The 20,868-nt window shown below is 33.4% G+C and overlaps 1 protein-coding gene across 2 annotated transcripts in view; it reads left to right on the forward strand.

Moving 5' to 3' along the window:
• PCDH11X (protocadherin 11 X-linked) overlaps positions 1 to 20,868 on the forward strand; it is an 807,063-nt gene that overhangs the window by 52,562 nt on the left and 733,633 nt on the right. For both annotated transcript variants that reach the window (XM_032258722.1, XM_032258723.1), the window contains exon 2: positions 4,208 to 4,790. In XM_032258722.1, the coding sequence (XP_032114613.1) occupies positions 4,251 to 4,790 (540 nt within the window). In that variant the 5' untranslated portion in view covers positions 4,208 to 4,250. The remainder of the gene's footprint in view (positions 1 to 4,207; positions 4,791 to 20,868) is intronic.

Consider the following 20,868-nt stretch of genomic DNA (forward strand, 5'->3'; position numbering starts at 1 on the left):
AAAAAATTAAACTCAGCCTTTTCAAGGAAAACTCTTAATTTTAAGAATAATAAATTTTCAAGTGGTAAATGTGATGGTTGAAATCAAAATATGGAGATTGAGTTTACTTAAACATGCATATTCACATCTTGGTAGAAGCAGAGATTAGTTCATTATACAGTAGTTGAACACTGAATTAAAGACATACTAGAATATATTATCAAATTTAAACTCTATCTGTTTTGTTCACTGATGTACTTTCATTGTCTAGAACTGTGCTTGACATAATAAGAATGCTTAATAAGTATTTGTTGAATAAGTGGCTAAACCTCCATGAATTTATTTCATCTCAAACTCTTTACTAATTAGAGGGTGAATATTCCTTCTAGGTTGGCAATATATATTCACTTAAGCTTCAGAAATGATTTTTTTCTCAATATTTCTCCCCCATTTTCAAAACAACTGAATGAATTTCCAGTTATGAAACACATTTTAAAATGTTTTATATGATGATAATATTAAAGATAGATTTGAACAGATTTAGAAAGGATTGGGAGAGGGTGACATCTTGGTACTAGATCGCTTTCTTAATTCTTTCTGTTGTGTAGAGATATTGCAACATGCATGCACTGCTTTCAACTTTTTTAATTTTAATTTTTATTTTTTATTGCATTTTAGATTTTGGGGTATATGTGAAGAACATGCAAGATTGTTGCATAGGTACACACATGGCAGCGTGATTTGCTGCCTTCCTCCCCTTTACCTATATCTGGCATTTCTCCCCATGCTATCTCTTCCCAACTCCCTACCCCCCACTGTTTCTCCCCTATTTCCCCCCAACAGACCCCAGTGTGTGTTGTTCCCCTCCCTGTGTCCAAGTGTTCTCATTGTTCAACACCCACCTCATTGTTTAAAACCACTGCTTTTATTTCTTTATTTTGTTTTTCTTTTTTTGGGGGGGAGGGTTATCCCAGGAATGCAAGGTTGTTTTATTTTTTTATTTTAACTTTTATTCTGAGTTCAGTGGTACATGTGCAGATTTATATAAGTAAACTTGTGTCATGGGGGTTTGTTATACAGATTTCATCACCCAAGTATTAATCCTAGTACCCATTAGTTACCTTTCCTGATACTCTCCCTCCTCCCATCTTCCAACTTCCAATAGGCCCCAGTGTGTGTTCTTCCCTTGTATATGTCCATGAGTTCTCAACCTTTAACTTGCACTTATAAGAGAGAATATCCTGCAATATTTTAAAAAACTGTCTATAGTATTCTTCTGCCGGTTGTACTAATGTGTAATAATAAGGGTAAGATAAGGATAAAGTTATAGTTTTAATTCCAATTGTCACTGCCCCATTTTTATTTCTGCCTATGTGTGCATGATATTTATAAAATCACTTAACATCCAAAACTTCTTAGATATACTAGATTCACAGCATATAGAACACATATATGTGTACCTATTAGCTGGTAGTATCAATGGGGTATTTTTATTCTTACATACATAACAGAGCATAAAACCAATAATTCACAAGACTGAATTTTGAGCAAGTTTCTATATTATGTAATGCCAATGCACATCATTGTACAGATGTTACTAAAAATACTATATGACAGGCAACAGTCTTTCTGTGTTGTTTACTAGGATAAAGAATGTCTTCAGCTCTAGCATTACTTGCTATCATAACATATTTTATATATGATACCAACTGCTCACCACAGGAAAGTGGTTGGGTTCATAATATATATTTTTTAAGTTTTGTGATAAAAAATGTATCAGATGAGATGTTTAAGGTCTACTCATAACCTAAACCATCTCAATTGTTGAAACAAATGCATTAATCTGATTATTGACTGTAAATAGGAAGATTCCTTTTTTTCCCATTTTGTATCTTCCAACATTGGCATAGGCACATTTTTATTTATTTATTTATTTTTGAGATGGAGTCTGACTGTCATCAGGCTGGAGTGAAATGGCATAATCTCAGCTCACTGCAACCTCTGCCTCTTGGATTCAAGTGATTCTCCTGCCTCAGCCTCACAAGTAGCTGGGACTACAAGCTCACACCAGCATGCCCAGCTAATTTTTTTTATTTTTAGTAGAGACTCGATTTCACCATGTTGGCTAGTATGGTCTTGCTCTCTGGACCTCGTGATCTGCCCGCCTCTGCCTCCCAATGTGCTGGGATTACAGGCGTGAGCCACTCTGCCAGGCAGCATATGCATATTTTTAAAAATGCAGGTGTGCAGCTATGCAATGAGATGGTTATTTCATATAACTTGTTGTTTGGCATAATCAGAGCACAATATCCATAACAAAGTTATTTATATTCTTTAGTCCTCTGGTTTTTAGAATGATTACTAAAACTTGTTGATGTTATCTATTACCAATAAATATTGAGAAATTCCTTAATTGGATACCTATGTGCATTAATACATTTCTGGAATGGAATTTTAAATAACCATTTGGCCACGGAGTTTTTAAAACTGCTAAATGCCTTAATAGCTGCATTAAACCTCATTTAATTATAAAAGTACAATATTGCCGGGCGTGGTGGCTCATGCCTGTAATCACAGCACTTTGGGAGGCTGAGACGGGTGGATCATGAGGTCAGGGATTCGAGACCAGCCTGACCAACATGGTGAAACCCCATCTCTAATTTAATAAATACAAAAATTAGCCAGGCATGATGACACGCACCTGTAATCCCAGCTACTTGGGAGGCTGAGGGAGGAGAATTGCTTGAACCCGTTGGCGGAGGTTGCGGTGAGCCAAGAGCGTGCCATTGCACTCCAGCCTGGGTGACAGAGCAAGACTCCATCTCAAAAAAAAAAAAAAAAAAAAAAAAAAGCATAACATCTGATAGGCTTTAGCTCAGTGTGATACAAATTTAATTCTGTTTATATATCATCTACAAATAATATCCAGAAGCAGCACATTAGAATGTTTAATTATACTAGAGATAAAAAGATACTTAATATATAAACTTGAGAATATATTTAAAAAATCAGGGTAAGAATTGAGAATTAGGAAAGGAAACCGAAGAAAAATTTTGCAGATTTTGAGGAAATCAAAATTTCTCATTGAATTTTATCAGAAGAGTTCAAGAACTGAAATAATTGTAAAGCTTTCAGTGAGTGAAAAATAATAATGGGGAGAAGTCAAGAAAGATTGATTTTTTGACTCGCTTTCAACTCATACTGTTTTTAAATGCCTTTCTTATTTTCAAGTCCTATATCAAGCTGTTCCTTGAAGTTGTATAATTCCTGTTAGTCTGTAGACGTGAAACCCATTTTTATATGAACTACCTTCTGCATTCTATAAACATAAGTTTTCACGGTTGGGGTGTCTTCTAGTCTAACTCTCGAAGTGAATGTTTGGATGTCATCTACCAAATCTATATAACTAAAGTAAATATATTAGATCTAATGTGGTGGTCCAGCACCTCCAAAAACATGGAGCACACTCCTGAAATATCCTGTAACCTTTTATGTTTCAGAATCTTTTAATGAGCAGTTATGTTAATCTGAAAGTCGCTTACCTGTACTTTATGTTAATAGCTATTCTTGTTTTTCTCATCCACAGAAAAAACCTCTAATCCCTATGATATTTGTTCCCATGTTTAGGCATTTGTCACATCAACTCCTCTCCTCTCCCAAAGCACTTCTCTTTTTCAAATCAAACTTTCTTAGTCCCTCCTTTATGATTCTTTGTCTGTTTTTGTCCAGATCAATTTTTTTTCACTTTGATGTCCAGAACTGAAGAAATGGACTATTGTATAAAAATAATCATTGCCAATAGAATAATTGTATTTGAAACCCATATTATAACAAAGAATAACGATTCTATCTTGTGATTTGTAAGAAATACCCATTTATATTTCCTTACCTATTGAATTAAATAGTTTTAATTATTTGTATTAAACCTTTAACTATCTTGTCATATTAATGCATTATCTTTTTATATTTTATCAATGGTGGACACTTTTATAGGTACTCTCTCATTTTTATACTGTAGGCATGCTATTTCATTTATCTTTATTCCTAATGTACAAATTCATATTTGATTCAAACAAATTTATCACTAATTAACAGCGTCAATTATGCTAACATCTCATTTAGTGATTTTGATTTAAAATAGCTTTAGTTAACATGCATGTTTATGGTTGACATCTTAATAATTTCTTCTTCCTCTTCTCTCTCTCCTCTCTCCTCTTCTCTTTGTCAGTTCTCTGTGGGTAAACACAAAGAACTGTTAAGGTGTGCCTGTTATGGACTTGTTGTCCGGGACGTATATATTTGCGGTCCTGCTAGCATGCGTCGTGTTCCAGTCTGGCGCCCAGGAGAAGAACTACATCATCCGAGAAGAAATGCCAGAAAACGTCCTCATAGGCGACTTGGTGAAAGACCTTAATTTGTCCCTGATTCCAAACAAGTCCTTGAAATCTCCTATGCAGTTCAAGCTAGTCTACAAGACCGGAGAGGTGCCACTGATTCGAATTGAAGAGGGTACTGGTGAGATCTTCACTACTGGCGCTCGCGTTGATCGAGAGAAATTATGTGCTGGTATCTCAACGGATACTCAATGCTTTTATGAAGTGGAGGTTGCCATATTGCCGGATGAAATATTTAGACTGATTAAGATACGTTTTCTGATAGAAGACATAAATGATAATGCACCATTGTTCCCAGCAACGGTTATCAACATATCAATTCCAGAGAACTCGGCTATAAACTCTAGATATACTCTCCCAGCGGCCATTGATCCTGACGTAGGAATAAACGGAGTTCAAAACTACCATCTAATTAAGGTGCGTTTTAAAATCACTTTGTTAGAGATATTAAGTCATTTCTTAAAGAGTAAAATAAAATGACATTAATGTATTTCAAATTTTGAGTAAGCCATCACTCCAATCTTTCAAAATTTGTGTAATGTAAAGCATAGTGGAGAAAATTCATCAATGCAGTTTTTGTAATTACATGGGGATTATGAATATTCATGGTATGTATATTCATTTTCAAACAGTTGTGTTTCCATTAATCTATAAAGAGATCAGACAAGAAGGTCAGCCCTGCTACTTACAAATCAGTAGTTTGCCCAGCTTCATTCTTTTAATCTGTCTAGTCATGCCTCTGTCAAAAACTTGACATAAGCAAATCATTAAGAATGAATCCACAAATGTGACCGGATCAATTTTTCCTAGTGATTACTTTAGATACAAAAATTTTATCTTGCCATTTGATATGGTGCCAAATAAATTTATTTGAGAGGTGAATAGAACAATTACTAGCAATTCTGAATATATATATAGATAAATATTTTGATAAATGATAAATGTTTTTTGTGAGGATTTTGAGGCAAGGCAAGGTCTTTAGCATATTCTGAATCATCAAATTTAGATTAAATTTTTGTCAATGTTCTGTTAATGTTAAATGTTTTCATTATTTTGCAATTCTTTGAAAACAGAGGATTCATTTGTTGTAAAGGGTAAGTAAGCCTTTTGACAAAACAGATTCAATCAGTTAATTTGAAAAACCTATTCAGGCTTGATTTTGGTCTTAAGATGGAGAAGGCAGAGAGAAGAATAGATGGAATATTTGGTATTCTTCAAAATGTGTGCAGAGGGGCCACATCTATCAAGTTAATAATCAATTCTTTTTAATTACTTATATGATATAAAGAGTAATAGATAATTCAGATTCGGGTATGTAAGATAGTACAATGAACTTGAATGATCTTGGAAAATATATGTTAATAAAAGAACAAATGTGCATGTTTCAGATAGATATGTTCAGGGGATTTTCAAACTTTTATAAATATTCTGCCAGACTGTGATCTACATAATAACTAGTGTTAAAAAATGTGCCCCAAAGCATATAAATAAGATATTCTGCTATATATCATCTGAAGGTTTTGACCTGGAGGCTATATATTATGGGAAAATTGCTCAACTGATGCTGATCTGTTGTAAAGATATACTTGTTTATAAATTCATTCAGAAATGGAAGGCTACAGATCTCTTAAGCAAATTTCAGTGAAATGCAGATATGTTTGGATATATGAAGTGAACACAGAAAGAGAAGGCTTTGGAAAGAAGGGAACCCTTGTATACTGTTGGTGGGAATGTAAATTAGTACAACTACTATGGAGAACAGCTTGGAGGATCCTCAAAAAACTAAAAATTAGATGATTTTTAAATGAGCACTTTGGGTGAATTCCCTGCAATGACATCTTCTTATGTGATGAAATGGAAAAATATTCAGGAATCAGACAGATACGGATCACAGTTTTGTGCTTACCTCTTACCAGATATGCTACTTTCAGCTTAATCTTTTTGACCTTTAATTTCTTCAGTCATAATATGAGGATGATAATACTATCACAGGGGCAGAATTGGAAAGAATAAGAACTTAGTATAGAGTAGATATGCCTGCATAGAAGATTTTTGAAGATGCTTTAAAACATTTGACTACTTATAGAAATGTGAGGCTTATCACTTGAAATAATAAATTAAGTAGCAAAGTGGATACTCTCTCTCTAAAGTAACACTCCTCAACATAATTTTCTGCAATGACAGTAGATTTATGATCTGTGATACAATACAGCAGCCGCTAGTCACACATGGCTATAGAGTACTTGAAAGTATTTAGTAGCTAGTGCTTCTAAGGTACTAAATGCTTAATTAATTCAATTTTAATTTTAATAGCCACATGTGGTTAGTGGCTGTCATAATTGCACAGCACAGCTGAAACAAATAAGTTTATTTGGAAAATAAAAATTAACAGATAAAATCAAAATAAGACCTTACCAAATTTTAATCCAATATTGGCAATCGGGTCTTTTCACCTGACCATCTTGACAAATGTGTTGTTTTGAAATGTAGTGCTTTTATTCAAGGAAAAATTTTGTCATGTCTCCCTTAGGGCAGCTTAATGAAATTCCAAGAAATTTCTGATTTGTCTTGAAAGCTGCTTAATTAATTCAAATAAAACAAATAAGCCTGCTGGCAAAATTTTAGCTTTGTTAAAACGTGCTTTTCATTTGACATTCTTTGAAAGATTGTCAGCAAATGACAAAAAGGCTCACTACAGGTTCTTAGATGAGTCTTAGAAATAGAAATGCTCTAAAATTTGTTTTAGAATGTGTGATAAGCCTAAAGTAACTATATGATGTGCCTAAAGTACTGGGGCATTTGTATGGCCCGTGGACAAATACTTTTTTGACTGCTTGTTAAAAGTAATGAGAATGAAATACAAAGCATAGCCCCAGGCATGCAGAGGGCCATGACATGGGTGACTTTAACTGAATGCACTTTGACTTGCAGAAAGGTCCTGTCATGAATGTGGCATATTTGCTATGGGAAAGGAGAGTTTTTAAAAAAAAAGAGAGAGGGAGAGAAAAAAGCATGTTTGGATTCATCCATAAACTTTAGTAAATTTTACAATGTGAAATAAGTAGGCCAACCATAATGATTTCTTTTAAAAGACCCTTTGTCCTGCAGAATAGGATGAGAATTTAATTAATATTAATTTGCTCTACTTTTGTTTAATAGACAAGAATAGCAAAGTCACAGTTAGTTTATCCTAACTAGGCTAATATAAAATGTATATGAAATGTTCAAATAGCAAAGAAAGAGAAGGGAGAAATATTCTAGGAAAAAATAGGTCAATTTATACATGAAGGGGCCCTACTATTGACTATTTAATATTCATTAGCTGAAATGAAAGGCATTGGCAGAAGAGATTTATTAAATGTTTGAAATGTTTATAGTATAAACTTTCATAAGACTTAGAATATTTATTTCTAAAACTAATATATACATATATTGATTTAGCTTACTTTTTTATGAATTTCAGTATACCTTGACACAAACAGGGAAAGTGTTATTTCACATTTAAAATTTTTGGGAACTGAGTTTCAGAGTGATAACGTATTATGCTTATCATCACATGACTGGTAAATGATAGCGGTAGGAATCAGAGTGCAGTTCCTGACTCCTAATTAACAGACAGTTTGTAGATGTGTAGATAACCCTAAGAGCAGGATCGCTGCAAGTTCATGATACAAAAGGAAAAGAGTGAAAGACTGAGAAAAGGCCGGGTATGGTGGTTCATGGCTGTAATCCCAGCATTTAGGGAGGCTGAGGCAGGCGGATCACGAAGTCAGGAGTTCGAGACCAGCCTGGCCAACATAGTGAAACCACATCTCTACTAAATATACAAAAAAAAAAAAAAAAAAAAATTGCCAGGTGTGGTGGTGGGCGCCTGTAATCCCAGCTACGCAGGGGGCCGAGGCAGGAGAATGACTTGAATTCAGGAGGCGGAGGTAGCAGCGAGCTGAAATTGTGCCATTGTACTCAACCCCAGGCAAAAGAGAAAAACTCCATCTCAAAAAAAAAAAAAAAAAAAAAATAGGGGAATGAAGTGATTAAAGTGATTACCAAGTAATTCTGCTTGGTTAAAAAAAAAAGGTAAAATAAAACTTATTTGTGACTTTGATGAGGTTAATTTTCAGTTTTTTAATAGAGCATGTTACTCTCTAAAGAAAAAAATAATCTATGAGTTCTTGATGTTATTAATAGTTGCCACTTAAAAAGGAATCCAGATGTGAAACCTTCTCTTTCCCCTCTTTCATGAAAAGTCATACTACAATGCTAATTTCCTGTATACATACAGATATTTACATACTCACACACATCGTACTACACATTGCAGTATTTCAAAGAACTGTTGGTCAGGAGTAGTAAATCACAGAATCTCTTTAACTTTCACTTTTTAATTCAGATAGCCTGTTATTTATAAAGCTTTTTAAAATACTGTAAGTATTTTTTGACAGGGAAGCCAACATTTTCACAAATAGAAACATCCCTCAAGCACCCAGTCTGACTCAGAATATGTGTATAAACCACAGGGACTTCCTTCTTTCCTCATGGTAGGAACTCAGGGGAAATTAGTTTATATAATGATGTTACAGATATTTTTATTTCCTGCTTCAAATTTCCATCTTCTCTGGTGTATATCAGCAGTCATGATTCTGTACTATCCCAGTGACGGGGTTCTGATTGATTTCCTTAAGGCAGGCATGACAGTGTTTCAAAGGTTGACAGTTTGTGTTGACAGAACATGAAGATCAACTTTTTCTCAGATTATTAATCGTACTCAAAGCCCTCACTTGTTTCTACCCATCCCATAAGGCATCATTATGTTTTCAATGAATCTCAAAAGGTCATTTAATCTGGAGTAGTCTTTTAACGTAGCCAAGATGTTTGGGCCTTTGATTCTATTTTAAGTAAAAATCCTCCCCATTGATAAAAAGTTGGACTGGATTTATGAAACTAAGTTTAGAATTGGATTTGTTTTGAGATCTGGGATTAGAAAATCTAAATTGCGAAAAATCTCATCTACCACAAGATTTAGAAATCTTGATTTAAATTGCTGAAATGAGGCATCAAATAATATATTGTGAAGACAAAGGACAAGCAAACTTTGTTGTTCTGAAGAAAATAATATTTTTTAAACTTATGTGTCCATAGCTCAAAGTGACGTGTAATGTCAGAAGTGAGTTAAGATTCATTAACATTAGTGCGGGGAGAATATACCATAACAATGAGTATAACAATTTTAGAAAACTTACCTAGTTTATTTGCCTCCAAGAGGCTCAGAAGAGTTTGAATATAATGATTTCCTCAATTTTTTTCAAATATAAAATGAAGTTGCATTTAAAATTTCCCCATTGCAGCTTTAATATTACTTGATTTTGTATTCTCTGAATTCTATAATTTGCATATTAATATTTTTGATCTAGTGTAAAGAAGCAAAAGAGATGACAATCAAATGCTAATGACTATGAGGTTTCTAAAAGCTGGGGTTATTATCAAAGTACACTTCCAGTGGGGAAAAAATGACAACATAAAACTCATTGTCTTCATAAATGAATCTTTATTAATGCTGTCAGGTTTTAACATATGGGAGTGTGACACTAATAGGATTAAGTAACTTTTGACTTCATTACTATTATCAGAGTCTTGGTTAGCATTCATCATCCACTAATGCCTTTTGTTAAATACATCTGTTACTAATAGTCCCACAGTATGGATGGACATTTATGTAACATAAGTTGGGCATCTTAAATAGTTCAGTTCTAGAATTTGTAAATTGAGGCTCTGAAGACCAAATGTGTTTCCAAATCTCAGTGATTTACTCACATCATGCCTTTTAATATTACGAACTAACTTTAAGAAGCATCACTAAATTTTATGTTATTAGGTACAGAGTTTTAATGTTATTTCATTGTCCACTCTGTCTAAATAAAAATAAATTTGAACTTAATTTTATTCCTTCCAAAGGAAATGATTAAACCCTAAAATAAAAACATACAAGACAAAATTAATTGGTATAGAATTATTTAATGAAAACAGGATGTGTTACACAGATCTAAATGGTTTTCATAATTTTGATCAAACTTAATAATTAAGATAATATATATTCCAATGTGGGTAGTTTTCTGGACACAAATTATTCTCTTTCTGTACACTGATTTATACCGATTATATAACAACACTGTGCTGTGGAGACCATCTCTTAGTGAACTGAAGTACAGTATAATCTTTCAATCTTAGATCAAAAAAATTGATGGATTGGTAAGGTTTCTGTATCAGAGGTGATGACATCTTGTATGAGAAGTGATGATAAAAGCAATAAGGTCATTCTGCGGAAAACTTTCTGAGTTTGTTTGAGTTTTATCTATAAATTAATGTATCTATTTTCATAATTTTACCATAGTATGTGAGTTTGGACCAGTTTTTGGTGGAATTGTTCTTTAGCAAATACTATAAAATGCACCTAAAGCTAACTCTCACTTAAAAATCAAATAAATTAATATCCTCCCCTTGTATTTATCAGTCTACAGCCATCTTCACAAAAACCAATGAAGAATGAATAATTAAATAATCCAGTAGCATAATAGATCAAATAAATTGCTTTGACCACAAATTAAATTGTAGTAGATTGTTGTTCAAGTGTCTTTCAGTTTCCCAGTGCTGGTACATGTTACTGGAGGAAAGAAAATATTGGGTCTAATTTAATTACATAACACAGAACTTAATTTTTTTAACTATCTTTGAAATGCCCTTTATTCATTAGTCTTTTGCTTGCACAAATTGTATGTTCACCAATCTTATTCTACAAATATATAATAAAGTGTTTTATCCATAAAATGTTAAGTATCTATTAGTAGAGCACTAATGAGATCAAGATAGAATACATATGGACACACATGTTTTAGCAATGAAAACTATAAAAATATAGCTAGTCACCTACTTTTTATTTCCTTTTAAATAGAAGAGGTAATATTAGATGAACAATTATAAGAAAACTACTGCTTATTCTTTATACATTAGAAGATTATTTAGTGGTAGTATGTTTTAATTCATGCATGCACACATCTCTATACTTGCTGGTAAACTGAGGAAAGTAGCATAAAATCATATATAGGAAATATTTCAAAGGCCTGTTTTGCAAAGTAAGTGTGAATTTCCTTTCATTAAACAAAGCAAACAATTTAAAAGTTGAGTATCATAAAAGGAAGTTTTAGAGTATCTAATGTAATTTATATTTGTCTCTGGGATCTCAATCTGGATTCTGTGTAGGGTATTATCATGACTATTTCTCATCCTTTTACTTATTTTGTATATAGAAGTTCAATATTTTAAGCTTCTTCAATGCAGTGAAGTGAAATTCTAAAGCCATTCTATTAAATTTTGCATAGATATAACAACTAATTGCTAACTAATATCTCAGTCTAATTCCAGTAGTCTATATTTAACACATATTTAATGAGTGCCCAATGTACAAAGTCTTGAGGGATAAAAAATGTCTTTGGAAAACAGTCAGTGTCCACAAGGAGATTAATGATAGGCATTATCGGGTTTATATTTTTGCTCTAATGATAGTAAAGAGGAAAGCGTATTTATTATATATATATATATATATATATATATATTTGTGTGTGTGTATATATGTGTGTGTGTGTGTATACTTATATATTGTTTTTTCTATTTTTTTTTTTTTTTGAGACAGAGCCTTGCTCTTTCACCCAGGCTGGAGTGCAGTGGCTCACTGCAACCTCTTCCTCCTAGGTTCAAGTGATTCTCACGCCTTAGCCTCCTGAGGAGCTGGGACTACAGACATCCGCCACCCTGCTCGGCTAATTTTTGTTGTTGTATTTTTAGTAGAGATGGGGTTTCTTCACATTTTGGCCAGGTTAGTCTCAAACTCCTGACCTCCAGTGATCCGCTCACCTCGGTCTCCCAAAATGCGGGGGTTACTGACATGAGCCACCGCACCTGGCCATGTTTATTTTGTTGAAAGAACATTTTATCTTAAATTGGTCATGCTGCCATTTAGAAAATCAAATTATTTGAAGTTTTATTTTCTCAGAGAAGTTAAAATTTCAAATCTATTTTTAGTAGATTTTCACCAAGCACCTTCATTAACTTATGATATCTTATTTTGTTACTAGGTCTGCAATTACGGCATTACTTTTTGCCAACATTTATCTGCACGATCATTTTGAGACTGGAAATAAAACCTTTTGATTACAATGATCATTATTGTGCTACCTGTAGTAATTACATAAGTCTTTATATTATCTTAATTTTCAAACTTGTTGTCTATGCCTCCAATTCCTCTCCTATATAATGGAGAAAATTTAAATTATCCTTATGTAGCATGCCGGGATATTATAAAAGCTAATTAAATAAGTAAAATCTATAAAGTTTGCTGAGTACCTTGAGGAAAACTGTTCCATAAACAATAGTTATGGGTTTTACTCTGTAGGTTGAGGTTAATTATAGTCTTTCACATTTTTTTCTAAGAGTTGATGCTCTATATTCCTTGAAATGCCTATTTTATGACTTAAACTTAGTTTTCCGTAGATACTTTATGTATGTACACAGAGAAAAATACGACATTTATCTCTTTCTTGATCAATGCCACTGGTTCCACATTTTTTTCTGGACCTAGTTCAGTTTTTTTGTTTTTTTTTTGTTTTTTTTTTTCTTTTTTAAGTTTTCCATTTACCCTCTTTGGCTTATGACTTGAGTCGGATGTCTCCTCTTCATTTGTCTTCGTCTCCTCCTGGCCCTCCATATGACAGTGATACTGCTAATATGAGGACTTTCTCATATACTGCCTCTACCGTCTGGAATTGCTTTATTTACATCTCATTCATATGTCCTTATTTTTTTTTAAAAAGATTTCCTCTCTTGTCTTTCTTTTTTCAAGCTGAGAATTCATTTTCCTATCCCTTTTCTAAGACCATAATGACTTTTTCAGTAGATTTTGTAGAACAGGTATGTAATAGCATACTTGAACATTTTTATTTTTGATTATTCTAAATTAAATAGGTTTTAGAATATCCTTTTTCAAGCAGAATATTTGCTATAACAAGCCTTTCTTGGATGCTAGTATGTTTTTCTGGCTTATAAGAGAGCCAAGATACCCTCTGAGGACAAGATTTTGTTTAGAAAAATTCATTTAAAATAGTTTGACCAAGGAAATATAGCAGAATAGATAGCCTGCATCCTAAGGACAGTGGAACAAGGAGAGCTTTGCTGTCAGTAATGAAAATAATGAAGTAAATGGTTAACAGAAGAACAAAGTGTTGTTCTCAATAATCATATACTGTCTCTACTGTCTGGATGCATGAATTCTAGAGAAACAAGTTAATGGATTATAAATAAATTAATAAGACTTTATAAATTACTTTTAATTGAACAGAGCCCTTTATTTAAGTCACTGAATGAATGAATATTAAATTGCATATAGATATCAAAAAGCCAGAGAATATGATCCTGCTTAGTTACAAACTAATGAATATTCAATTGAATCCCATTCAACTACCTTCAATAAATAGTAAATATAAAACAAAGGCTACTTACATTGTTTGAATACACAGTATAATAAGATTATGATGCTGATTATTTTATTTTCAATTTAGTGGTTTCATACTGCTTTTCCTTGCAGAACGTAAGTATTTAATAGATTCTGTGTGTTTCAGGAGGCATTTAAATCTTTTAATTTTGCTGTGAGGAAAGTTATTCCTAAGAGATCAGTTACAGATAGCTGTATTACCCCCATCAAATGCATCATCTTCCTAGATTCCAAACCCTATGTAGAAATCTCCAAGTTGAAGTAGCAATGACATGCTATCAATGTTTAATCCTTTGGAAACCATAATAATGGTATAGGAATGCATCTTTTTAACTAGAAGTACTCACGGGCCTGGAAAAGTCAAAATGACCTCCTTGGGGAATGGATATATGGCCCTAAATTGGAAAATCATTGACTGGATTCTTTATAGGCTATTTATAGCCTATTTATTCATCTGTAGTTTTAGGATTCTAAACATTTCTCTATAATCTATTTTCTCTGTAGTTTGAGGTGAATTATAGTCTGTTTATCTATGTGTTTAAGATCAAATACCTAACTGCTAAATGGAAGAATTTTTACATAGCTGTAGCTCTCACACAAAACTGGTTTACATGTAAGATAACCAGATTAATAAAACTGATAATCTCTTTAGCTCTCAGAAATTGGATTTTAATTATTTATCTAATAGACAAGAATTCTTAAGTTATATTTGTCTACTCAAATATAATTATATTAATGGAAATTTAAGTAATTTAAAATTTTTCTCCAATTGTTTTGTGGATGTTTTGTAAATTGAAATCTCATTGTCTGGTGTTTTACAATCTAGACTATAAAGGTGTGAGGCAAAAAAAAAATGACTTCTTTCTGAACTAATGTTTTGCATTACTATTTTATACCACAAAATAGTGACTGGTCTTATTTAGGTATTGATTAATGTAAAAAATAGCATTTTACCCAATAACCTCCTGTTATTACCAGGTAACTATGGAATTTAGTGAAGCAATTATTTTTGTATTTTTTTTTCATCTTAAGGAATAGGTTCTTAATTAGATTAAATACAGCTATAAGTAAACATAAACTATGTTCTTATGTAACCTCAAGAGTTATTTTTAAGTGTCTCCATGCCTTGCTACACAGCTCATTTATAATTGTTTAATCTGTTGCTGCTGTTGAGCTTCCTCAAATTTGTGATTGTTTCAATGAGTTAGTGATAGTTTATTCACCCATATTTGTGGTGTATTACCACAAGGAATTATTGACACTTCTTTTTCACTGACAACAGCTTTTTTGTTTTGTATTTACATTGTGATGTTCAGAGTTTTGTTGATTCCTCACAAATAACTGACTGCATAACTCTGTGCTTTACTATATGGTTAGCAATTGCTATTTCATGAATAACTGAATTTGCTTTCCTAGTTGCAGTTATCAGTAGTTGCTTCTTAAGAAGAACTTTTATTCTATTTATTTTGATGACTGCGTAGGCAATATTTATTATTAAGTATTGCTTTCTCAAATGATTTTTCACAGAGGTAGTGGACAAATGGTTCGACCTGTACAGGTCATATTCAATTTGTAGCTTAAAGATTGAATTATCTTTGTGTACTTTGTGTATTTTTGTGTGTGTGTTTATTGTAGATATAGGGTCTCACAGTGTTGCCCAGGGTGGAATGCAGTGGCTATTCACAGGCACAAGCTTAGCACTCTACAGCCTGAACTCCTGGCTCAACTAATTGCCCTGCCTCAGCCTCCCCAGAAGCTGAGACTACAGGCTATCACCACCAGGCCCAACCTTTTTGTACATTTTTTACCTTGATTTTATCCTCATCTGAATTTTTGTTACCTATTTGCCTTTATAATATTAGGATGGCCATATCATTTATCCTCCAAATTAAGACAATTTTGACATTAAACAGGGATAACCAGAATATATAGTCACAATATTTAAAACCCCAAATTTCTACACTAGTTCCCTCTTTTCCATTTTACATCCTTCTTCTCAAGATGTGGTCTACCTTGAGCTAGAAAGCTGCCATCTTCTGCACAGCATCAATGGGGTCAACTATTACTTGCACAAACTTGAACTACACTCTTGTTTTATTTTAGCAGAACGACTCTCAGGGTGACTTGGCTCTCTTGGCAAAAGACTAGCTTCTGAAGGATTGTCTAACAGCAGAAATGCTGTCATCAAAGTTATATAGGGTGAATTTTTTTCTAAGCTGGCGTTGTTCATCTAATGTAGTGTTTTCTAAAGTTAAATTATACACAGAAAAAAATACCAGGCATGGAAAACAGGCATAATTGCATTTAGAATTCTGTTACTTTTGGACATAAGACTTCTATTTCCTTTGACATTATTCCAATAGATGAAGACTATATCATTTGCTTCCATGCACTGATCCACAAAATGTAGGAGGGATTAGATGTCTTGCCAAGTTACTAAACAAGTAAAGTTTTCAGAAGCTAAATGTGTGACCGAGTTTCTCCTTTTCTACACATATTTCCCTAAATAGCCATTTGTCTACAGACCATTTGAGTATAGCCTGAAGAGATGATGAGATACAGAACCACTTGAGCAGCTTTCCAAAATGAGATCTTAGATTGTAGAGCCAACGCTTTGACTGGTTTTCGTAAGAGAGGAATCTTACAAGAGGTTCTTTATGACTTTATCTCCATGGAGGCATTCTTCATAAATATTTAGAACCGCTTATACTGTCTTCTATTATACTGGTTTGAACATAATTTATACCATTGATGCAGGAGCAAGTGTCGCTTTTCTTTGTTCATCTACATCACAAAATGTGGTGTCACCAATAATCATTTAATTGTTTTTGTTATACTTTCCTTTATTTTACTGATTTGAAGGTAATCGATATCACTGATTTGGGCTCAAGTTTGTATTTTGCTGTTTGTCTCCATTCATCAATACAAAATGTGCTGTCGCCCATAATAGTTGAATTATTTTTGCATCATATGTTTTGGATTTCTTCATTCATTTGCCTAAATTTTTCACTCCGGGTTTGGGATATTATATATTTCATATGCAGCATGTATCATTTGGTGGTGACTTAAATGCCTGTATTGTATTCTAGCAGAAGTAATCACTTTTCTAAAGATAAGTTTAAGTTTGGTCAAAAAAAAATTTCTACATGCATTGACTCATTGAACCAGATATGATGCAGACCTCTAATTTACAATTCAACTATCCATATAATGATTACCGATTTCTTCACATGGCATTATTTAAGAAAAGAAGGAATTTTATGAATTACTAAACACATTCCAAGTATGTTTGTTTTAAAACTTGCCTTTGACTCCTAAAGATAGCTTGAATATTTTAGCGTAGTCCCTAACAAAAATAATTGAAATAAATTTTAGTATCTAGTTAATAGAGTTAATAGCAATTACTATAAATCTAAATCATTCTGCTGATAATAAAAATCAAGTTAAATACAAGACATGGCATAGAGTTCAGTTAATGTAATCTAATGTTTTACTAGTCCACATTCGATTTTAGAGTAATTATGTTGAAAATGCAAATTACTTATTTATTGTTAGGTTCCTTAATTTTACTATTTATTTATTTTTTAGCTTTTTTAGTTATTTGTTAATTTTTACTTTAGGTTCAGGGGTATATGTGCAGATTTGTTATATAGGTAAACTCCTGTCATGGGGGTTTGTTGTACAGATTATTTCATCACCCAGGTACTAAGACAAGTAAGTACCTAATAGATATTTTTTTCTGCTCCTTTCCTTCCTCTCAGCCTCAACCTTAAAGTAGGCCCAGTATCTGTTGTTCCCTTCTTTGTGTCCATGAGTTATTTTTATATTAATTATTTTTCTATCACCACTTGGCAGTTTGACAAATCAGAAACTGGAATTTTCTTTCTTTTTTTGAAAAGAATATATACGTATATTTTTTGTACTTTAGGTGCTGGGATACACATGCTGATCATGCAGGATATTTGTATAGGTACATACATGGCAAGGTGGTTTGCTATCTCCATCCCACCATCACCTATATCTGGCATTTCTCCCCATGTTGTCTCTCCCAGTCTCCCAACCCCCACTGTCACTCCCCTAGCCCCCCACAACAGACCTCAGTGTCTGATGCTACCCTCTCTGTGTCCGTGTGTTCTTATTGTTCAACATCTACCTATGAATGAGAACATGCAGCGTTTGATTTTCTGTTCTTATGTCAGTTTCCTGAAAATGATCGTTTCCAGATTCATCCATGTCCCTACAAAGGACACAAGCTCGTCATTTTTTATGGCTGCAGAGTATTCCATGGTGTATATATGAAACATTTTCCTTGTCCAGTTTATCATCCACAGGCATTTGGGTTGGTTCCAGGTCTTTGCTAATGTAAACAGTGCCGCAATGAGTATACGTGTGCATATGTCTTTATAATAGAACGATTTATAATCCTTTGGGTATATACCCAGTAATGGGATTGCTGGGTCAAATGGAATTGCTATTTCTGATCCTTGAGGAATTGCCACACTGTCTTCCACAATGTTTGAACTAATTTACACTCCCACCAACAGTGTATAAATGTTCCTATTTTTCCACATCCTCTCCAGCATCTGTTGTCTCCTGATTTTTTAATGATTGCCATTGCAAAAACTTTTTCCCATTCTGTTGGTTGCCAGTTCACTCTAGTGATCGTTTCTTTTGCTGTACAGAAGCTCTGGAGTTTAATTAGATCCCATTTGACTATTTTGGCTTTTGTTGCCAATGCTTTCGGTGTTTTAGTTATGAATTCCTTGCCTATGCCTATGTTCTGAATGGTTTTGCCTAGGTTTTCTTCTAGGGTTGTTATGGTGTTAGGTCTTATGTTTAAGTCTTTAATCCACCTGGAGTTAATTTTAGTGTAAGGTGTCAGGAAGGGTTCCAGTTTCTGTTTTCTGCACATGGCTAGCCAGTTTTTTCAGCATCATTTATTAAACACGGAATCCTTTCCCCATTGCTTGTTTTTGTCAGGTTTGTTAAATATCAGATGGTTGTAGATGTGCGGCGTTGTTTCTGAGGCCTCTGTTCTGCTCCATTGGTCTATATCTCTGTTTTGGTACCAGTACCATGCTGTTTTGATTACTGTAGCCTTGTAGTATAGTTTGAAATCAGGTAGCGTGATGCCTCCAGCTTTGTTCTTTTTGCTTAGGATTGTCTTGGCTATGTGGGCTCTTTTTTGGTTCCATATGAAGTGTAAGGTGGTTTTTTCCAGTTCTGTGAAGGTCATTGGTAGCTTGATGGGGTAGCATTGAATCTATTAATTACTTTGGGCATTATGGCTATTTTCACAATATTGATTCTTCCTAACCATGAGCATGGAATATTTTTTCATTTGTGTCCTCTCTTATTTCCTTGAGCAGTGGTTTGTAGTTCCCCTTGAAGAGTTCCTTTACATCCTTTGTTAGTTATATTCCTAGGTATTTTATTTTCTTTGTAGTAATTGTGAATGGGAGTTCGCTCTTGATTTGGCTCTCTGTTAGTCTGTTATTGGTATGTAGGAATGCTTGCGATTTTTGCATGTTGATTTTGTATCCTGAGACTTTGCTGAATTTGCTTATCAGCTTCAGGAAATTTTGGGCTTAGACAATGGGGTCCTCTAAATATACAATCATGTCATCTGCAAATACAATTTGACTTCCTCCTTTCCTAATTGAATACCCTTTATATATTTTTCTTGCCTGATTGCTCTGGCTAGAACTTCCAATACTGTATTGAATAGGAATGGTGAGAGAGGGCATCCTTGTTTAGTGCCAGCTTTCAAAGGGAATGCTTCCAGTTTTTGCCCATTCAGTATGATATTGGCTGTGGGTTTGTTGTAAATAGCTTTTATTGTTTTGAGATAAGTTCCACTGATATCTGGTTTATTGAGAGTTTTTAGCATAAAGGGCTGTTGTATTTTGTTGAAGGCTTTCTCTGTGTCTATTGAGATTATCATGTGGTTTTTGTCTTTGGTTCTCTTTATGTGGTGGATTACGTTTATAGACTTGCATATGTTGAACCAATAGCATCCCTGGGATGAAGTGTACTTGATCACGATGGATAAACTTTTTGATGTGCTGTTGCAATCGGTTTGACAGTATTTTCTTGAAGATTTTTGCATCGATGTTCATCATGGATATTGGCCTGAAGTTTTCTTTTTTTGTTGAGTCTCTGCTGGGTTTTGGTATCAGGATGATGTTGGTCTCAAAATGATTTAAGAAGGATTCCCTCTTTTTGTATTGTCTGGAATAGTTTCAGAAGGAGTGATACCAGCTCCTGTTTGTATATCTGGTAAAATTCGGCTGTGAACCCATCTGACCTGGACTTTTTTTGGTAGAAACTTGATTTTTACAAGAGAAATATATGTTTTTCAGAAGCTAAAAATCTGTATTTACCAAATGTTTACCAGTCTCCTATCATTGAAGATGCTCACTATACTTCAATATATATATCCCAGTGTTGTGATATTTTTTAGATATTCTGATTTTATTAAATTAGTGTTTGAAAATCAAAACATAACTTCAAAATCTATCACATGAGCATTGCTTTAATATTCAGAATTGTTTGTACATGCTATTATGTTCTTCAAAGTAATTTAGCATAATATGTATAGCTAATTTATTTGGAATCATATGCTTCCCACCATATTTCATTTTTCTTCAAAATACTTTTAAAATACTTCCTAGAAGTTATCTACTTTTTTTGTGTTTATTGTCTGAAATTATCTACTTTAGTAAATGCATTTCAACATTCTCAGAAAATATTTTTATAGTCCAGAATTATTCATAGGATTAGATAAGTTCAAATCTCCATTTAGATGTTCTTTTCTGTTATTAGTAAACTCCGCTCTTTAGTTTAGATAAGTGTTTTAACACCCTTCTTCTTGGTTTCTATTACATTTAGAGTATCTTACAAGGAGCAGCATCTTCCCTCTTCTAAGAGGGTAGATCAAAACAAATAGGTCTATTT

This window comes from Sapajus apella, unplaced genomic scaffold, assembly GCF_009761245.1.
Source record: "Sapajus apella isolate SASKATOON/1434 unplaced genomic scaffold, GSC_monkey_1.0 scaffold104, whole genome shotgun sequence".
Classification (NCBI taxonomy): Eukaryota; Metazoa; Chordata; class Mammalia; order Primates; family Cebidae; genus Sapajus; species Sapajus apella.